Genomic DNA, 19,209 nt, shown 5'->3' with positions numbered 1-19,209 from the left:
TCATCAACAGAAAAGCATTTTTTTTCTTTAAATAATATTTCATACACTGTCAGTTTTAGATTCTTTATTTTTTTGTAATCTTTTGGAAATTCAATGGAAGATAATCAGTTTTTATTATTAACTTTTTATTATGTGTTTATTTGACTTGAATACCAAAGTGAAAGCATCTTTCCATTGTGCCATTTGAGAAAGATTTAAAATAGCAGAATATAAACAGACGAAACATGTTTTCTGATGTTCTGAACACCATTGCAAGACTTCACGTTTGTTTGGTGTCTGAGCTTCATCGTCTTGTAGGTCTGAAGTCTCAAATGTCCTCATAATTAATGGGTAGATTTTTACAATCAGCAGGTCTGTGATTAAGCTGTTGGGAGGTAAAAGCAGAGAGGGAAGAAATTAGGATTTAATGACAAAAACACTATTATGTTAACCAATTAATGGAGTGCTAGTGATTTCCATTTAATGAATATATTTTTAAAATCTTCCCCAAAGCCACTAAAAGACAAGACTGCATAGAGTGGATGTCAGTGGAGTATAGGTTTTAAAGGTGCACTAGGCTGCATTTACACTGCTGGTCTTGTAGATGATGCAAATAAAATTATAGTGTTTTGCTTTGTAGCCTATTCATTTTTTAAGCTTTTTATCTTACGTTGGCACTGTAGCCATGAGCCATTCGGTTTTTACCTGCTTACACGTTCACCGGTCATATCCGATCTGTGCCACATGAGAGGAAAAAATCGGAATTGGGTCATTTGAACCATGCAGTGTAAATGGGCCTAAGTGACTTTTGAAAAACATCAAGTCCCAAAACACACTTGTAAGTCAATCAGCAGTAAGGGGGCGTGTCTACCCTTACGAAAAATAACCATGGTTTTATTATAGTAAAACTGTAGTAACCCGTGGTTTTTTGGCGTATTGACTACCATTTGTATAACCACAGATTTACTACAACTACCATGGTTATACTATGGTTAATTTAGCAAAACCATGGTTAATTTGTGGTTACCATGGATTAACTATAGTAACCATGGTTTTTTGGTTTTATTTGTAGTAAAACCATGGTTAATTTTTGTAAGGGTAGTAATGATAGAGAGAGCGCTGCTCAATTTCAGGGCACAGGACGGATAGTAGCAGATCAATTAGTGGCCAAGGACACAGTTGTGGGTATTTGGACAAGGAAATCTCTTTTTGACGCACCTCTCACAGTGACTTTTGCCATCGCTTCACTGGAGCCCACGTGATTGGTCGCCACACACTTATACGTGCCGCTGTCCGTTACTTTCAGCTGCGCAATCTTCAGCATGCCGTCTTTGGTAGTCTCCGCCCCCGGCGACATGGAGGCTCCGCCCACACGTGTCCAGCGGAAGCGGATTGGATGGGAGCCGTGAGCGAGACACTGCAGACGCAGAGAGTCACCGGGACGAGCCACAGTCTCCTCCGTCAGTGTGGTGGCGTACGGAGGCGCTGAGGACCGGACACAGAGGGATGGGTTCAGAACATGGCTATCTCTATCTCACAGCAAGATCCAGTAAACGGGAAATTACGATCATATCAGTTATTTTGGCCAAAAAATAAAAAATCTTATTTCCATTGCTGTCAAAAAAAAATCTGGATTTTTATAACATTTTATGTGCAGTATTATTTACTGTATTGTAGTTCTTTATAAATACATTCACAAAGCAATAATCAAAATGTGTTCATAATGTGTAAAATCTGTGTATTATTATATTGTCTTTTAACAGTCATAAAATATGTAAATTAATTAAAGATTATAATAATAATAATGTGTATTTTTCATCATGTATTTTGGATTTAAGTTATAAATCTAGTAATTAGTTTACAATGGTATTGTATTATTTTTAAATTCTTTTTGCAGAATCTTTATTTTTATTTATTTATTTTTGTGTGTGTTGTGAAATGTGACTGTGAACATGCATTCTCATGAAAACGGTTTGATTAATGATTAATTTTGATTGATTAATGCGCTCCCTGGCTGTGTGTGATTGCATTAGTCTGACGCTGCTATCAAACGCAGTCATTCTCAGAAACTAAACTCCACCTGATGACTTCTGCTGCTCTTTTTCAGAGTTCTCAGAATACGACTGAAGTCCAGTGACCGCGGCTGACTCTGAGCCTGACGAAGTCAACGTTTGCACTGACCTGTGACCATCTGACTCAAATGTAAACGTCTGTCTGCGACGACAAGGTCAGCAGAGATAAGAGCGTGTTTCTGTCACTCACAGTCCACCTCCAGCTGCACGTAGGCCTCGCTGAAGCCCAAGGCGCTCGTGGCGTTACAGATGTATTGGCCTGACACACACAGAGACCTAGCTGAGTCCAGTATTAGGTAACATTAGACATGGTTCTTCATGTTGGCAGAGCAGCTGTACCTGAGTCCTGTCGACCCACGTTACTGAGGGTCAGACTCCCGCCGGTCACCTTGTGTTGCCACGGCAGCGGCGCCCGCAGCTTCGACCAGGAGATGACTGGAGTAGGTGAACCTGGGAAGAACAGAAGAATGATGAGACGATGAATAAACCTAATTACATAGACCTGTAAACCTTAACTTAGACCGCTGTAAGCTCTGTAGCTAACCCTGCCCTCCAAAAACACGCCATCCAATCTGATGTCAGCAAACTTGAACATGTTTCTGATTGTGATCCACTCTCAGATGAATTTTTGCTGCTTACAAAATCAGATGTGACAGATGTCAGGCATGTTTCTATAAACAAAAGCTTTTGCCATTTTTAAATTTGCCTCAAAATTTATATTCACAATATCAACATTATAACTCATGTTTATTTTGCAAACATCAATGCATCCGTGTTTCAAAAATTAAAATCAGTTAATTTTTTTTAGCAATCAAATGCCATTTTTTCCAAAATCTGTCATGTTTTTAAAATTATGTCATTTTTAATGAATTTTTTTTTTATGTTTTGACCCCAGTTTATTGTAGTCAAAGATGCTTTTGGTTTTTTGGTTAAAAATGATCCGAAATCAGTATTTGAGCAAGTACATAACCAGCCAGTGAACTTACTTTAGCCTGATTCAAAATGGTTGGCTTTTAATAATGTTTACTAATTTGAGTGGTACAGGTAGGATTTAGCTGGAAATTCAAGCTTTTGCCGCTGCGTTATTACGTAACATCCATAAATGTGGCATCTATTTCTGAATGTGACACCCACATCAAATGATGGATAGAAACAAAGTTCCCGCCCTACACAATACAGAAAAACAGGTTTTTTTTTTTACTTTAATTTCACAGACTTTAATGGCCTGTTTCACAAAACAAGTTTACCAAATAAGCCAGGCTTATTTCAGTTAGTCTCACTTATTTTGAACCAGATCAATGGACAATAAGTCAGACTAACTGAAGTAAACCTGGCTTATTTGGTAAACTTATTTTGTTTTAAATGTCTATGTCTCTGTGTCTCTCTCTCTGTGTGTGTGTGTGTGTGTGTGTGTGTTTACCGGTGGCGTGGCAGTGCATGCTGATGCTCTGACCCTCCACGGCTGTTAGATCTGTTTCTGTAACCGAGGCCTGGGGAAATGCTCCAGCAGTGGCTCCGCCCTCCAGCCTGAGCTCCACCCGCCCCTCAGCAAGCCCCTCCCTGCTCTGAGCGTGGCACACATATAACCCAGCATCCTCTGCTGACATCACTGTCACCTTTAGCGGGCGAGAAACAGATAAAGTTGAGGCGTGCAGATCTGGCAGAAACCCGTAACGCTGAATCGGTGAATACTGAAGCACCTGTAATGATGCTGTAGTGTCTGTTGTTGTGGAAACGAGCTCGGTGTCGCTCCCCTGTTTGGTCCAGCTGATGGAGGGGCGGGGCTTCCCTGTGACACTGCACTCCAGAGTCACGCTGTCACCCGCGCGAACCGACAGCGGCCCGGACGGCGTCACCTGCACCTTCGGAGGCTCTGCGTCAACAACCACACACTGATACTACATCAGGGTAGCCAGGTCTGCGTAACAAAACTAGCACAATGGCCACTCAGAAATAGCCCAAGTGTCGCCCACTGACCATATCCCAGAAATCAAACTCCAAATATGCAATTGCAATTGTACAGTCACTGTTGAAAACCAATATATCAGCTGCTCAAGGGCTCCTTACCAGTATGCCTCCTTCACAAAACTTAACATCTACCACAGTTTTATCATTTGTAGAACAGTCAAATGTAATTTATACCAAATGTTAAACCATCAACCCACGGCCACAGTTTAAAAGTAGCCCAGTTCTGCGGGAGAACCCTGACCAACATCCATTTAGCTTGGAAGAATCCACAGTTTAATTATGTTGTTCTGTGGTTTAGATATCGTTCAGGTTAGTTATCAGTTTAATTTTTATTTCATTTGAGTATTACCTTGATTTCTTCCCCTACATCATCTAATTGGATAGCTATTTTGACAAAACAACAAAAAACGCAACATGCTTCTCTTGGGTTTCCACATTCACGCTCCAGAACTGAATCTGGTAAGACTGCGTGTTTTAGAGAGCAACTTCACTTAAAAGTTGTGTAGCTCACAAATAGTATTCTTGATTAAATCTGTATTTACTCTCTGTTTTCATTCGTGTTTTTGCACATATTTATGATCCTCTTGGGTTTTGTCATTGATAATGGCTTTGGCTGGAGCTGCTGGAACAGTGACAGGTAAAGATTGGCTGTGTACACAGATAAACACACGCTAGACTCACGTCTGATGGATAGAGTAGCTGTGAACGTCCCTTTTCCCTGAGCATTGGTCCCGACGCAGCGATACCCGCCCTGGTTACGGACACGGACGTTAGTGATGGTCAGAACAGCTCCATCAGGTCCAAGCTTCACGTTATCTGAGACAAAATACATCCATTAAAGCAGGAGTCTGGCGTTTCAGCTGTCCTGTCACTGACTAAATCATTGATTCATTTCTTGGAGGAGTTTGATAAAAATGTTTGAGTGTATATTAATATCTCTGAGTTTTGATTATACACAGGGCGATGTGGGGAATCAATGATGTATTGGTGAGTGTTTGTGCTGTCGGTGATGTGAAGGCACCTCCCAGCGGCTGGCTGTTGGTCCTCTTCCACTCCAGCTGGACGGGCTGTGATCCGCTGGTCACGCGGCAGTGGAAGCTGACCGTCTCACCCAGTTTAACAGCAGATGTGCGCGGCCGGACGGACACGACGGGACTCTGACCCCATACTGATGGGAGCAAACAACACGGACAATCACACACTGCTTCACACACACCACCGACTGCTTGATCTAGTTCAGGAAACAGAAATGCTGATTTCATGTGTCAGATGAACCCTGTGCTCCTGTCGTTCTCTCGCTGACCTTCAGTCCTCTCTGGTAAACAAACACAACCAAGCTCCTCACATCATGCTTTCACCATCACAAACACTGTGAGAGGTTACTCTGGAAATGTAATAGGTTACAGATTACAAGTTACCCTATTTTACAGTAGAGCTCAACACTGATTACTGTCAGACTTTCACAATCCGTCATCACTTCGATTGAATTTAAAGCACAGCCACCAAAGAATCAGACTTCACCATCTCATTTTACTTCGAGATCCTTCTGAGGATAAATACAGATTTTACAGACATAGCTAAAAAAAATAAAATAAAAATTCTAATCCTGGAATCTAACAACGCCTTCGAAAAAAAAAAAAAAAAAATTCTTATAAAATAAAACATACCTGCCTTTAAATGGCAGAAGGAGAAGTGCACAACAAAAACAGGCAAAGCTTATAATTTATATATATATATATATTTGCAATCTTTACAATTTCATAAATTAGAGTAATTCAAATGCACATTTCTTCTCTTAGTAACTGTAACAGATAAACGTTACATTTATGTTGTAATTAAATTATGTAACAACGTTAACAGCTTGTGATTTGATCACATTTAATAAATCTTATAAAAAATGTAAGGCTGTGACCATGTTAAAACCCAGATATACTCATCTGATTTTATAATAATGGATGAATGTGATTAAAACTATGGCTCCAGAGAAAAGAAATAAACCTCAATGCAACGCTACAGATGAAGAAACAACTGAGAACACAAGATTACTCTCCTTGATGAAAACCACTACAAGTTATTAGTTTTCACTTAGTTTGGACAGAAATAAATACAGGATTGAATGTTTATTGATAAAGTGCCATTAAAATGTGTGACTCCGTGTTACAAGTGATGTTTGAACTAAACTAAAACTACTACTGAAGCCAATAAACAAATGAAACGAGTCATTTTCAAAGATGCAAACAAAAAAGATTTATGAACAACAAGGACTAACTTAAGTTAAACTGAAGATACAGCACAGAATAAAATGAATAATTAAGTTTTAAAAAACTAACATTTGGGCATCTGAATGATTATAATTAACAATATCCACAGTGTATTAAAGACAGATTAAAGTGTTTTCACCTGTGTGCAGGACAGCAGAGAGAAGCAGGGCTGCGGTGTGGACCTTCATGATGGACTGGAGATCTTCCTCTGTCTGGATCACTGTTTCACACTCCTCTCTGTCTTTATACACACATACACACACACACACACACACACACACACAGCTTATCTGTTCTAGTCGCTCAGTGTGGCATCGATAGCTCAGACTGTGTTTCTGTGGGTCATGTTTGGCTTTGTGGGAGACAATTATGTGCACGTCCTAAAAATCCTACATGCATGGAATACCTCCTGCTGCAAAAACATCTCATTTCACATCTAAACATGTCAGACATGTACGGTTAATTATCGCTTTTTAACAACCACAGAAGTTTATTCTGAAATGCTAAATGTCTTCTGGTAGGCGTAACGTTTGGGTTTGCCTACAGTAATTATAATTCTCTTTATATAAATACAATGCAAGTCTTTGGTGTGTCTTCATTTAAATAAAATCTTCATTGTCTAAATAAACGTTTAGTGTGTAGGTTTGAGGTCTAACTCTGGCAGAGAAAAAACAACACCTAAAAAAACTAACTCAGGACAGACATTACAATAAAACACAGATATGCACAGCAAAACCAGATATGTGATGCTCTTACACTGCGTGTAACAGTTTATTATGTTGAAATAAGACCTAGAAAACCACAACAAATGAAGTAAATTACCAACAACTGTTGACTGTTGACCTTAAATATGATTTTAAAATGATATGTTTGAATACACAAGTCTATGTAAGACTTAAATGAAAAGAAATATATGTGAAATCTACTTTTTGAATTATGTAGACTATTATTATTATCATTATTATTACTCACCTAAATCTCAGCTATTCTGTGAGCACGTTTATATATTTATGAATGAATTGTAAGTGTAAACCCATGTTTATGATGCCAGGGTTAATAAGATGAGTGTCATATGAACTGTGTGTCAGTGTAAGCTGATAGAAAATACAGTTTGTCTAGTATTAAAACCATTACGCCTGTGGAGAGTCCCTACAAATAAGAGAAACGTGTGTGTGTGTGTGTGTGTGTGTGTGTGTGTTGTGAGAGATCACTCTCTAATCTAAACAGGAGCGTTCACAGACTCATTGATGATTAAGTCAAACAGATGCTCTGAAAATGATGCCACCCTCTGGTCATTTACCTTCTCAGAAAAATAAAGATCTGCGTGAACATCTGGGAAACTGAGATCAGGGTGAAGCATGCACTAACGAGTGTTTTATACATTTTATTCTCCAACTTAGCCATGTAGATGTTGTGTCAATATATAAATACGATTTCTATATTGATGTTGATGTATAAATGATATGTTGCTCAGAATTCTTTTCTTTTACACACAGCATACGGTTAACATTAAGGAGTAAAGAACAGGCAATTGCGTCATTCATCTGAGGTTATGAAGTAACATATAATTCATTTGATTATGATCCCCATATTTGGGTTTGTGATTCTGAAGAACTTAACAATGCTTTACCAGATGACTCTACGTTACCCTTTATATATTTGGGATTTAAGTGTTCCTTTCAGTACCATAGTAATATTTGATTTCTAACCAAGTGCTATTTGTCGTCATATTCGCCTTAACATATTCTGAATAACTTGTGTTTTGCTCTAAAATACATTGCTTATCTGGTTACAAAATAAATGAGGAAAATATAAATGAAAGATGCATTCCTCTTTTTCAAAGCATCTGTTTTTATCGGACTCTGTTCTGCTTTTTTCATGAACCTCCTCCTTGAAGAGTAAAGCAGGTAGAGCAGGTTGAGCAGCTAAAACTGAAAGCAAAACACACTAAAGTTTAACTTTGTCAAAGAAAGAGCACGAACAATCAGCAACAAACAGAGGGATATATTTCATGGTAAGTACATTTTAAAAGCCAAATGTCATGATACCATTAATGTAGTTTAAAACCACATGTTTCTGAAGCCATTTGTAAAGAATTTACCTGATTTATTCAACAGTGTTATCTGTTCTGATATCAATCACAAACTAATGGGTTAATGATATTTTGTTAGGATACTTTTGATTTTGGTTCATGGTGTGTGTATTTTATGAAGTCTAATGATCAGCAGGTTGATTTGACAATAAATAGATTTTGATATAAGTTATTTATGTTTAAACAGAATTCTGTATGTAAGAGTTTAGGCCAAATGTAAATGTAATGATAGAAAATACAAAATCAGTTTATAATCTACAGAAAAATTAGCCATATAATAGTGAATACATTTTAAATGTGCACATAAAACATGTTAGGTTGAATGTAGGTTTTTGTTCGTTTGTGGAGGACTTGTTTATTGTTTCTCTTTGAAAATGTTATGTTGCCAGTTCCCAGCTAAACCAGTTTTTCCTGTTATGTTTGTTTTAGATAAACACACATTATTTAGCTTGTAACTGGTTTAAAAGTTCAAATATATTTACATATACACTAAAATAACCACTGTTTGTGTGCTATAATGTATTTATAGCACAGTGCTGTTGTATGTTTGAAGTGAATTTGTCTCATTTTTAAAGTATATGTGTTGGCAGGCTTAATAGATCTCTAAACCGAAAGTAGAGTGACACTGCTTCTGAAATGAGTCTCAGTGAGCAGACAGAGGAGGGATGTTCCCAGTGCTCGAGATCTTCAGATCCCAGCTGTGTGTCTGTGAAGAGTGACAGATCCATAGATCAACCTCATAATCTCAGTGATGACGCAGTGACTACGTGAGTATAAACACACAATATCAGATCTCTAAATATGCATTACAGAATTTACACTGACAGATTACATGTTCTAACATAAATACACATATTTCCTGCATAAATACTTGTTCAGAGCCAATAAAGTATTGATTAAGTAAATTTACAGCTTAGAGGACAATATACAAGATCATACTAAATGGATAGTAAATTGCTGGGTAAAACACGTTGGGCTGAATCAGTGACACAGTCACACAATTGAGGCCAATGTAATGGTTTATGGTTGTTTGTGGAGGACTATTTGAGGTGAAGAGTGTGTGTTTTTATGTGTTTCTAAGTTTACATTCAGAACATGCTCCAGAATCCAACTGTGTGGGTCTTTAGCTGTGGATCATAATTTCAGTGATGAAACTGTAACCACTGATCCTATGTGTGTATAAACATGCTGGATTTGCAAAATGTACTATTGCTAAAAAAAATGATGATGATTATGATGCAGCAATGTTATCTGTAATATAAATCTGCACCTTATTTGGCACTTTCCACATTTTTACATAATTTCCATCTATGCATTACCGCCAAGGGGTGCATTCTCGCTTAAACTCATGGATCAAGACTCGGTATAAGGACTGCTCAAATGCACAAGATGCTCGGGATTTTTTGTAGAACAGTCGAGCGCTGTGTGAGAAGTTTCAGAGCACACATTTGAAGCATGTGCACACAGACAGCTGCACCGCGCGAATACTAAATTGAGCTCTCTTCCACTTTTTTTTGTGCATGGATGAATAAATACAGTCAAAATTACATAAAAATGGCGTTTTACATACATTTTGGTGAATATCCTAGTAAACACAGTCGGTTAGTCATATGTCTTACATAAACAGTTCAGAAAGAAAGGAATGTGTATATTAAATCCATGCTTGGTTCTTAAAGTGAAAGCAAACTAATAATAAATATAATGCTGTCAATCAAAAATACAAGTGCTCACTGTTCCTGACTAGATAACCTTTTTAACATCAAAATTTTTTAATCCATATTTAATTTATACAGTGAGGACTGTGCTGTTATTTTACATTGGATTACTATATTACTGTACCATACATTAAACTTTATTTTAGACTGAGCTGAAAACCTGAAAAGCAGTATATTTATCTGTTTTAAAGATTATTGAACTTGTGCCTCTGATATATTGTATTTATTTTTGCTATTGCTTATAATTTGGTTACCTGTAGAAAAGATTTTTAGCACTGAGCCCATAGTAGCAGCCAGAATTGTTTTTTCCAAGTGTGTTTTTTTTTTCTTTATTAAGAAAAAAAAATGTGTAGGCTTTTTGTTGTTGTGAATATACACAATGTGGAAATTTCATATAAATGTTCATGTTATATATTTTGGTTGCATTTGTGAGTTAATAAAAAATATAGATGGTTGTTTAAAATATGTATAATATCAAAATATCGATATATATATATCAATCAATATACTTCTGTATCGAACCGAATTGTAACCATATCGTATCGTGACGAACCATCCGATTTATACCCCTAGTATGTAGCTAACCCAGACATCACTATTTGACTTCGAAGCCATGCTTCTCTCTCTTTTCACGTCTATACTTTGGACTGCATGCTGTGGCAGGCTAAAACATCAGAGTTCAGGGTGCCGGCCAAAGTGCTGCTATAACCAGAAAAAATAAAAATTAAACCAACAAGATCATCGTTTTCATAATTGGTCATCACTGTCATGGCCCTAAGTAAAACACATATAAAGCATTATGCATTGTGAGAATTAATAATAGTGAAATAATAATTGTGAGAATTGAGTCATTACAAGTGATGGCAATGTTTGATGCACATGCATCTGTGAAGTTCAAAAGAGACATACTTTGCTGTCAAGACAGACATTTGCACAAATAAGAAATGCTTATGTTACTTAAAAATGACATGATATCAGAGATAAATAGACCAGCAAAAGAGCATGACACCTTCCATTATGTTAGATAAAATGATTAACAGCTTTTCACCTCCATCCATTTTCCTATATGCTCCTGTACAGTTTTGGTTGGATCATGATGTCTTCATCTAACATTTAAAGTGAATAAGCTAAAAAGAGGTGGACACTGGTCCATGTATTCACTTATTTTTCTTCTTTTGTCAGCTGTGTGGGAACAGATGATCAAAGTGCAGACCACCTGAAGGACTCTCCTCAAACAATGAATGATGTTTTGAAGAGAGTCAAAAACCAACACAAAATGAACATGAAGAACAAGTATGAGAGATTATTTGAGGGAATCAAACTCCAAGGTAATGAAAGCCTCCTGAGCAGGATCTACACACAGCTCTACATCATAGAGGGAGAGAGAGAAGGAGTGAATGAAGAACATGAGGTTTTACAGATGGAGAAAACAGCCAGAACACAACACTCACAAGACACTCCAATCTGCTGCAATGACATCTTTAAAGCCTCCGCTGAAGCAGGATGTGAGGAGAAAGAGCAGATCAAGACTGTTCTTACTAAAGGCATCGCTGGAATCGGAAAAACCGTCTCTGTGCAGAAGTTCATTCTGGACTGGGCCGAGGGAAAAGCCAATCAGGATGTAGATTTCATGTTTGTGCTTCCATTTCGAGAGCTGAACTTGATCCGAGATCATCAGTACAGTCTTCACAGACTTCTGCTGGACTTTCATCCTGAACTTCAAGATCTGGACTCAAAGATGTATGAGGAGTGTAAAGTTATGTTCATCTTTGATGGTCTGGATGAAAGCAGAATCACACTGATGTTTTCAGACGCTCAGAAAGTTTGTGATGTGACTGAGACTTCATCAGTGGCTGTGTTGATGTCAAAGCTGATGAAAGGAGAGCTGCTTCCCTCTGCTCTCATCTGGATCACCTCCAGACCAGCAGCAGCCAATCAGATCCCCTCCAAATACATCCACCATCTGACAGAAATTCAGGGATTCACTGAGCCTCAGAAGGAGGAATATTTCAGGAAGAGAATCAGTGATGAGCATCAAGCCAGCAGAATCATCTCACACATCAGAAGAGCAAGAAGCCTCCACATCATGTGCCACATCCCCGTCTTCTGCTGGATCTCATCCACTGTGCTTCAGAAGCTCCTGGAAGAAGATCTGAGTGCAGAAATCCCTCAAACTCTGACTGAAATGTACATCCACTTCCTGCTGATTCAGATCAACATGAGGAACCAGAAGTATGAAGGGAAAGATCCAGAGAAACTCCTGCAGTCCAATAGAGAAGTGATTGTGAAACTTGCTGAAGTGGCTTTCAAACAGCTGATGAAGGGTAATATGATGTTTAATGAGGAGGACCTGATTGAGAGCGGCATAGACATCACTGTTGCTTCAGTGTATTTTGGGATTTGCACTGAGATCTTTAAGGTGGAATCTGTGATTCATCAGAGGAAAGTCTACAGCTTCATTCATCTGAGCGTTCAGGAGTTTCTTGCTGCGTTCTATGTTTTTAACTACCATGTAAATGAAACTATGGAGCGACTGAAGAATTTAGCTTCAGTAAAATATTTGCTTAAAGGAGTAATAGATGAAGCGCTTGAGTGTGAGAATGGACAGCTCGATCTGTTCCTGCGGTTCCTGCTGGGCATCTCACTGGAGTCCAATCAGAGACTCTTACAGGATCTACTGACACACACAGAGAACAGCTCAGAGAGCATCAGGAGAACCACACAGTACATTAAAGAGAAGATCAAAGATGGACATGGACTCTCCACTGAAAGATCCATCAATCTGTTCCTCTGTCTGCTGGAAGTGAAAGATCAGACTCTGTCCAGAGAGATTCAGGAATTTGTGAAATCAGACAAACACTCAGAGAAGAAACTCTCTCCTTCTCATTGCTCAACAATCGCCTACATGCTTCAGATGTCAGAGGAGCCACTGGATGAGCTGGACCTCAAGAAATACAACACATCAGATGAGGGGAGAAGAAGACTGTTACCAGTTGTGATCAACTGCAGAAAAGCCCTGTGAGTGTTATTTTCAAACATTTATAATACAAATTACAATGTATTGAAAGGGTTTAAATAATATCATCTTATGTTATATATTGTGTCTAATAGTCTTGCTGGCTGTAATCTTACTGGTAAGGATTGTGAAATTGTGGCATCAGCTCTACAATCCTCAGGCTCTGTCCTGAGAGAGCTGGATCTGAGTAACAATGACCTGCAGGATTCAGGAGTGAAGCTACTCTCTGATGCACTGAAGAGTCCAAACTGTCAGTTGGAGATACTGAGGTAATTAGCTATAATATTGTTCCATGTCTAATTTATTAGAGATTAAATGAATGTTAATGCATTTTAAATTCAAATCAGTTCACTTTCATTTGTATATTACTTGTTTCAATACAAATTGTTCTAAAGCAGTTTAAAAGAAAATGCATGTTTCAGTAATAGAGTGTGATAAGGCCCTAAAGAACCCAGCCTTGAATGGCCCATCCTCCTCTGTCAACTAAATTTATAATACTAAGTCATATAACAATAATAATTTACAGCTCTAAGTACAAAAAACATGCTAACCCTGCACAAAATATCAAATTAAAATTGAAATTGGGACATGGTTAACTTTTCCTCATTATGTAGGCTGTTATTGAATAAAAAAAATGAAGCTTTACCAGTTTTTGTTGAGAAACAATCATGCTTGTTAAATATCTGCAGATATATTGTGGTATTTAGTTCAGTCATTATTCAATTTCTGTACCTGAACACGACTGAAAGACCTACCTGAAAAACGTATTTAATTGTATCTGTTGTATTTATTTGTGCTATTGCTTGTATTTTGTTTATTCCATATAATTTCATTTTATTCATTTACTTATTGTTGCAGGGCTAGTGAATTTTTGGGAGCAAAAACAAAACAAAACACATGCACAGTTAACACAATACTATATTTCAATTAATTAATGATAAAAGGAGGCTTGTGAGCCTATTTATTAAAATATATGGTTAAATTTATGGACTTTTTGTTAGTCCATTCATTGTTGGTGTAATTGCAACATTCCTATATGAATCTGAGTCAAAATTGGAGCTGGTTAAGTCTCAGTTTACCCCAGGATAGTAAGCACAGTTAGCATAGCTGCTGTTCAAATTATTTTAGAGATAATCATGTCGTCTCTTTTTATTTTTCACAGTCATAACTGTAATACTAAGTTATGAAATGTGTTATGTGAATGGTGGACTGAAGAAATGTGTATGTTGCTTCAGTAAAAGTAGCATAGAGGTAACATCAAATTACTTACCAAACATTTTCCAAATATGATAGATAGGCTTATTACTTTAATTATTAAGTATTTGTGACCTTCTCTATAGTCACAGTAGTCCTTGTGTATTAGAGATGGCTTAACATATTAATGCAGGTAGTGTTCTGGCATTTTCATATATTTTATTTAAACTCCTTCTTTATAGATGACTTGTTTGTGTGTCTGTAGATTGTCAGGCTGTATGGTGACAGAGGAAGGCTGTGGTTATTTGTCTTCAGCTCTGAGTTCAATCCCCTCACACCTGAGAGAGCTGGATCTGAGCTACAATCACCCAGGACCATCGGGAGTCCAGCTGCTCAAACACAAACTGGATGATACAAACCTTACACTGGAGACACTCAAGTATGTTCATCTGTTATAATTAATTTTTGTGTCTGTATGTGTCGGGGATCACCTAATATCTTTTATAAAATGTATATAAAAAAAATAATAATCTTTTTAAAAATGCATAAATGATTAAATGAAGATGTATTCACACTGAACACAGCAGAATCCATTAATTTGTGGCATTCACAAAAATGGTTTCCATTTGTTTTGACTTTCAATCTATTTTTATATGATACAGTGAGGTGTTTACAGTGGTTTAAATGTTCACAGTTTCAAGAGTATAATCATGAGATATAACCAGTGTGTCATATTTTCACATCCAAGTTCATGGATTTATTGCTAAAACAATGTAATGATGTAAAACGGGTTCTAATAAAACAAATAATTAAAGTGCTTTTATAAAATAGTAAGCTTAACATTTCATCCAAAGGCAATAGTCTTGTGGGTAGCACTCCAGTATCAGGATACATATTCAGTTAAATAAACATTGGTTTGTTTTTCAGATAGGTCTAACTAGCTTGAGGTCCTTTCCTAATCCTGGCCCTCTCTGTCCCATTTCATCAACTGTCAGTTCTCTATACTTTTCACTATATATGAAAAAAAAAAAAATCTCTCTCTCTCTCTCTCTCTCTCTCTCTCTCTCTCTCTATATATATATATATATATATAAATATATATATAAATAAAATAATAATTAAAAACAAATATTGTCACAATGTGGTAAAGAAGAAGGTAAGATTAGGATCTAAATGCAGGCAGTGTTTTATTTACAAAACAAAAGCTCAAGATCATGGAGAAATACTTCATTAACTCGAACTAACACATTTAACTAACACATTAAATAGATGCGATCAGACAAAATGGGACAAACAGAGGTCTATGTATGCACATAATACAAAAATTAATTAAGCAAGACACAGATGAACATAATGAGTAAATATGGAAACCAACAAGAACACACTTAGTAATCTAGGAAAACAAATCTGGTGACTTAGATTAAATCTACAACAACAACAACAACAACAACAAAGAAACAGCTAAACAACAAGACAAACTAAACAACAAAATAAAAGTCTTATGTTGGTCTTTTTAGACGTTTGTTGGGCACTTTGTTGTGGTCTAAAGAAGCGTACAGCCAAATTTAGATTTCTGTCTTTGAACATCTGTTTTTGTGATAGCTCTATAGCAATGCTATAATCAGTAATTAGCTGGTGAAGTGAATTTACTTAATATAGAGTTAATGAAAGTTATCATCATTATTGTTATGTTCAAAGTGCATGTCTAAAGAAATGTCAGTAGACTGGGAAGAGTTTAAAACGTGTGGTTCATTCATAATTTTGTAAAACCTTACCTTCACACTGTGGAAATGCAAATGGAAGACAGAAGACAATTAGCGTGGTGCTAAAAAGAGACAGAGATACATCAGGTCCATAATGCTCAAATGCATACATTTAATATTTTTCCTCAATCCATAGAACTGCTGTGGCTATTAACAACAGTGACTAAATATTTCATTTGACATTAGTTATCATACCATTAAACATTTCTTATTGTTTTTGTCTCTGTTTAGACTGGATCATGGAGGAGATACCAGGATCAAACCAGGACTGCGAAAGTGTAAGTCCTCACACACACACACACACACACACACACACACACACACACACACACACACACACACACACACACACACACACACACACACACAGACACACACACACACACACACCTCTGTATATTTAATGATATCATAGGCATTATAATCTCTCTTCTTGTGTTCAGATGCATGTGATCTCACACTGGATCCAAACACAGCACACACTCAACTCACCCTGTCTGAAGACTACAAAGAAACAACATGTGTGAAAGATCATCAGCCATATCCTGACAATCCAGAGAGATTTGAGCGCTTTGAGCAGGCTCTGTGTCAGCAGAGTTTGACTGAACGCCATTACTGGGAGGTTAAATTGAGAGGATGGGGTCATATAGCAGTGGCATATAAAGGAATCAACAGAAAAGAAGGGAGCGATTGTCGGTTTGGGCTCAACGACAAGTCCTGGAATCTTTATTGTTGTGATAAGATTTATTCTGCCTGGCACAATAATGAGAGGAAAAACATTCCTCTCCCTTCATCACCCACTGATAGAATAGGTGTCTATCTGGACTGGCCATCCGGCACACTGTCTTTCTACATCGTCTCTGACACACACACACTCACACACTTACACACATTCAACACCACATTCACTGAACCCCTCTACGCTGGGATTGCAGTCTATTATGGTTATTCAATGTCTCTGTGTTAGATTTTATAAGCTTCTGTGAGAAACCACAAAGAAATAAATGGAAGCCCCCAAAACACTTGCTTTAAAGATTTAAATTACCAAACACTTAAGATTCTATAACTTGATCATTAATGCAGTGATTAATATGTTTCTGGGATATTATGTTAAACGATGCAGTGTTGCTTTAATTTCTTAAACAACCAAGTCAGAAAACATACCCCCTGGTCATTTTACAAGTTGATAATGCTATTTGATTGAACAAAAATGTTTATCAGGCTATATTTATATCTATAGTAATATCCTAATGTATCAAATGACAATGATCAGAAATGTTCTCCCATTCAGGAGATATAAACACACAGCTACTGGTGTGTTACTGTCAGCAGAGGGTGGAGTGAGTCAAAGGTAATGTCTGTAGAAACACTGGGTCCTTCTTTTGGTGTGATCTTATAAAAGCTACTTTAGATGTCCTTGCTGTTTCACAGGATCCACAGGCTCAGGTTAGAGACTCTTGGTCATTGTGTTTCCTCTCTGTTCAATATATTAGGCAGATTAAATCACCTTTGAACTATGGATATTATCATAATGAAATAATCCTATGCATCTCAGATATATTTCAGAATGTGTTCTCTTGTAAACTAACTAATTTACTCTTGTTATACAAAAAAAATGAAAGTTTAATTAATAATTAATATCTTTAATGGTGTACTATATATATATATATATATATATATATATATATATATATATATATATATATATATATATATATATATATATATATATATATATATATAAATAATATAATATATTTCACACTCTTTTATTTATTCTCTTTTGTTGCTACACTTTATATTACAGTTTAAATTATATTATATTTGTAATTCTTTGTTCTGCATTTTGGATTGGGGATTTTGACAACAAAATTGGTCAGTTAAACAAAAATGTTTTCTTGTGCTAACATCTAACTTAAATCTCCAATTTTGTTTTAGTCAAAATAAAAGACAAGATAAGAACAAATATGGCTGAATCTACTTCATTCCTCATTAGGTTGTGATAGTGAAAGTAACTTTGGAAAGTCAGATCAGGTGAGAGTGGCTCCTTAATATAACATCTGCGTGGTGTAACACTGGGTCAGTGCGTCTATAAATATTTGCTGACAATTAAGTAAATTCCTTAGACATGAATTATACAAACTTTTGTCAGCATTACCAGGAGAGAGAGATCAGAATCTGCAGAGGATAGACACATCCATGGAGCAGACCACCAAATCCAGTGATAGACCAGTGACCTCTGACCCTAGGTAAGCATTTTAGCATTTGGCAGATGCTTTTATCAAAAGAGCTTTCAGTACAGAGGCCTGCGGTCTGTGAGTGGTGTGTAGCCAAGTATGGTACACAAGTAAACTCATAAAACTTGCTGTAGCACCTGCGACCTGCGACTTTCGGGTTACAACTCTCTGACCGTTAGGTCACAACTGCTTTCATTGAGATCCTCAATGAATACATGTTTGGTTAATAAATAAATATTAATCTAATGTGCTTTCCAGTTTTACAGTATAGATGGTGCTCTAATTACATTTTATTTGTCTGTAACACTTTATTTTTAGGTGTACTTGTTACACATTACATGTACTTACTGTTATAATAACAATAAAGCTAATTTAATAATTTACTGTAGTGTATCTCAAGTGATTAATGAATAAAAACCTCAACAAAATAACACTAAATGACATATACAAGAAAAGATGGGGTCCAAAATCATATACACAGGAGAATCTCCAGTGTTAATGAGATAATTAGGTGATTAATTAAGTGATGATTGACCATTATTGAAGACACCTGGTATTAATGAGCAAAAACATCAGAGGAGAAAATCTAAATGCTTAAGTCATCATTCTTGTGGTCAGTGTTTACATTAGTTGGGATCTTAAATAAAGTAACCAAATATGCTTCTGAATCATTTAATGTCATTATAATAATAATAATTATTATTTATTATTTATATATTTATGAATGATTTGTAAGTGTAAACCCATGTTTATGATGCCAGGGTTAATAAGATGAGTATCATATGAACTGTGTGTCGGTGTAAGCTGATAGAAAATACAGTTTGTCTAGTATTAAAACCATTACGCCTGTGGAGAGTCCCTACAAATAAGAGAAACCTGTGTGTGTGTGTGTGTGTGTGTTGTGAGAGATCA

General features: G+C 36.6%; 2 protein-coding genes across 3 annotated transcripts in view; one reads left to right on the top strand and one right to left on the bottom strand.

The window, feature by feature from the left end:
- Nucleotides 1-49: 49 nt before the first annotated feature.
- Nucleotides 50-6,634, bottom strand: LOC127949501 (basement membrane-specific heparan sulfate proteoglycan core protein). The gene is made up of 9 exons (XM_052546878.1): nucleotides 6,420-6,634; nucleotides 5,041-5,187; nucleotides 4,701-4,835; nucleotides 3,752-3,924; nucleotides 3,472-3,667; nucleotides 2,391-2,501; nucleotides 2,242-2,310; nucleotides 1,198-1,464; nucleotides 50-364 (listed from the first exon to the last, which is right to left on the bottom strand). Exons 1-9 carry the CDS (start codon nucleotides 6,466-6,468, stop codon nucleotides 360-362), a joined length of 1,152 nt encoding a protein of 383 aa, XP_052402838.1. The 5' UTR covers nucleotides 6,469-6,634; the 3' UTR covers nucleotides 50-359.
- Nucleotides 6,635-8,256: 1,622 nt separating this feature from the next.
- Nucleotides 8,257-19,209, top strand: part of LOC127949414 (NLR family CARD domain-containing protein 3-like) — a 52,207-nt gene continuing 41,254 nt past the window's right edge. The window contains exons 1-7 of one of the 2 annotated variants that reach the window (XM_052546642.1): nucleotides 8,257-8,294; nucleotides 8,963-9,139; nucleotides 11,270-13,105; nucleotides 13,199-13,372; nucleotides 14,563-14,736; nucleotides 16,292-16,338; nucleotides 16,504-17,583. In XM_052546642.1, coding sequence (XP_052402602.1) covers nucleotides 9,009-9,139; nucleotides 11,270-13,105; nucleotides 13,199-13,372; nucleotides 14,563-14,736; nucleotides 16,292-16,338; nucleotides 16,504-17,027 — 2,886 coding nt within the window. In that variant the 5' untranslated portion in view covers nucleotides 8,257-8,294; nucleotides 8,963-9,008 and the 3' untranslated portion in view covers nucleotides 17,028-17,583. Of the gene's footprint in view, nucleotides 8,295-8,962; nucleotides 9,140-11,269; nucleotides 13,106-13,198; nucleotides 13,373-14,562; nucleotides 14,737-16,291; nucleotides 16,339-16,503; nucleotides 17,584-19,209 lie in introns of those variants that run through there. The other variant, XM_052546643.1, reaches the window with a different exon arrangement.

This window comes from Carassius gibelio, chromosome B1, assembly GCF_023724105.1.
Source record: "Carassius gibelio isolate Cgi1373 ecotype wild population from Czech Republic chromosome B1, carGib1.2-hapl.c, whole genome shotgun sequence".
Lineage (NCBI taxonomy): Eukaryota > Metazoa > Chordata > Actinopteri > Cypriniformes > Cyprinidae > Carassius > Carassius gibelio.
This window is presented reverse-complemented; position numbering and strand designations above follow the sequence as displayed.